The following is a 1011-nucleotide window of genomic DNA, read 5'->3' as shown; positions in this document are numbered from 1 at the left end:
CATTGAATGGTAGTAAGGAATTACCAGTTAGTTGGATATATACACCAAGGTATTAAGGGAAACAGAAAAAAATGGACTTGAAGTTTCATTTGGATAGAGAAAAGGAAACAAACTCGGTGGTGGAATAAGATGGAAATATACTGACAAATAGGAGAGTGTTTTGAAAAGATTCAAGGAGTACTTCGAAGAGCTGATGAATGAAGAAAAAGATATAGATAGAAGGTCGAAGGTAGTAAAGATTGTAGATAAGGCTATAGAACAGATTACCAGAAAGAGGGGAGGAAAGCTATTTGGAGAATGAGAGAAGAAAAGGCAGAGGGTCCAGATGATGTACCAGTAAAATCATGGAAATATCTGGAAGAAATGGCAGTAGGATTCCTCACAAGAATGTTTAAGAAGTTCATCGAAGTCGAAGTCGAAGCTTTGGGGGAAAATCGGAAAGCTAAGTTGAGAAATGAGGTAGTAATCAGTGACCAGCATTTTGGCTTCATGCCTCGTAAATGTACTACCGATGCGTTGTTTGGATTGAGAATACTAATGGCGAAGTACAAAGAGGACTTAAAGAACTGCGCTGTGTTTGTAGATTTAGAAGAAGAGGAAGAAGAAGAAAACTTATGACAGTGCCAAGAGAAGTATGGTATTGTATGAGGAAGTCTCGAGTGGCAGAGAAGTACATAAAAGCAGTTATTTTTATTATCATTTTATTATTATTTTATTATTGTTGTTGTTGTTGTTCCTACTATTGTTACTGTTATCACCATCATTATTAGAACTATTTTCATTTTCAATATATCACCGTCATTTTTGTTTTCATTATCAGTATTGTCACCATCTTTGTTATTATCATTATATTCTCACTATCAAATTTTTATTATCATCAGTGTTTGCATCATTATAATCACTATCACTATTATTATTATCATTATTATTATGTTGTTTTTATAATTATTATTACTATTTCTATCATTATCATTACTATAATTTTATTATTATTATTATTATTATTATTAT

General features: G+C 31.8%; 1 protein-coding gene across 1 annotated transcript; it reads left to right on the top strand.

Annotated features, from left to right (window-relative positions):
- Positions 1 to 297: 297 nt before the first annotated feature.
- Positions 298 to 618, top strand: LOC119569439. The gene has a single exon (XM_037917598.1). The coding sequence runs from the start codon at positions 298 to 300 to the stop codon at positions 616 to 618; it is 321 nt and encodes a 106-aa protein (XP_037773526.1).
- The last annotated feature ends 393 nt before the right edge of the window (positions 619 to 1011 follow it).

Source organism: Penaeus monodon, unplaced genomic scaffold (genome assembly GCF_015228065.2).
Source record: "Penaeus monodon isolate SGIC_2016 unplaced genomic scaffold, NSTDA_Pmon_1 PmonScaffold_1515, whole genome shotgun sequence".
Taxonomy (NCBI): domain Eukaryota; kingdom Metazoa; phylum Arthropoda; class Malacostraca; order Decapoda; family Penaeidae; genus Penaeus; species Penaeus monodon.
Note: the sequence above shows the minus strand (reverse complement) of the source record. Positions and strands in the feature narration are given on the sequence as shown.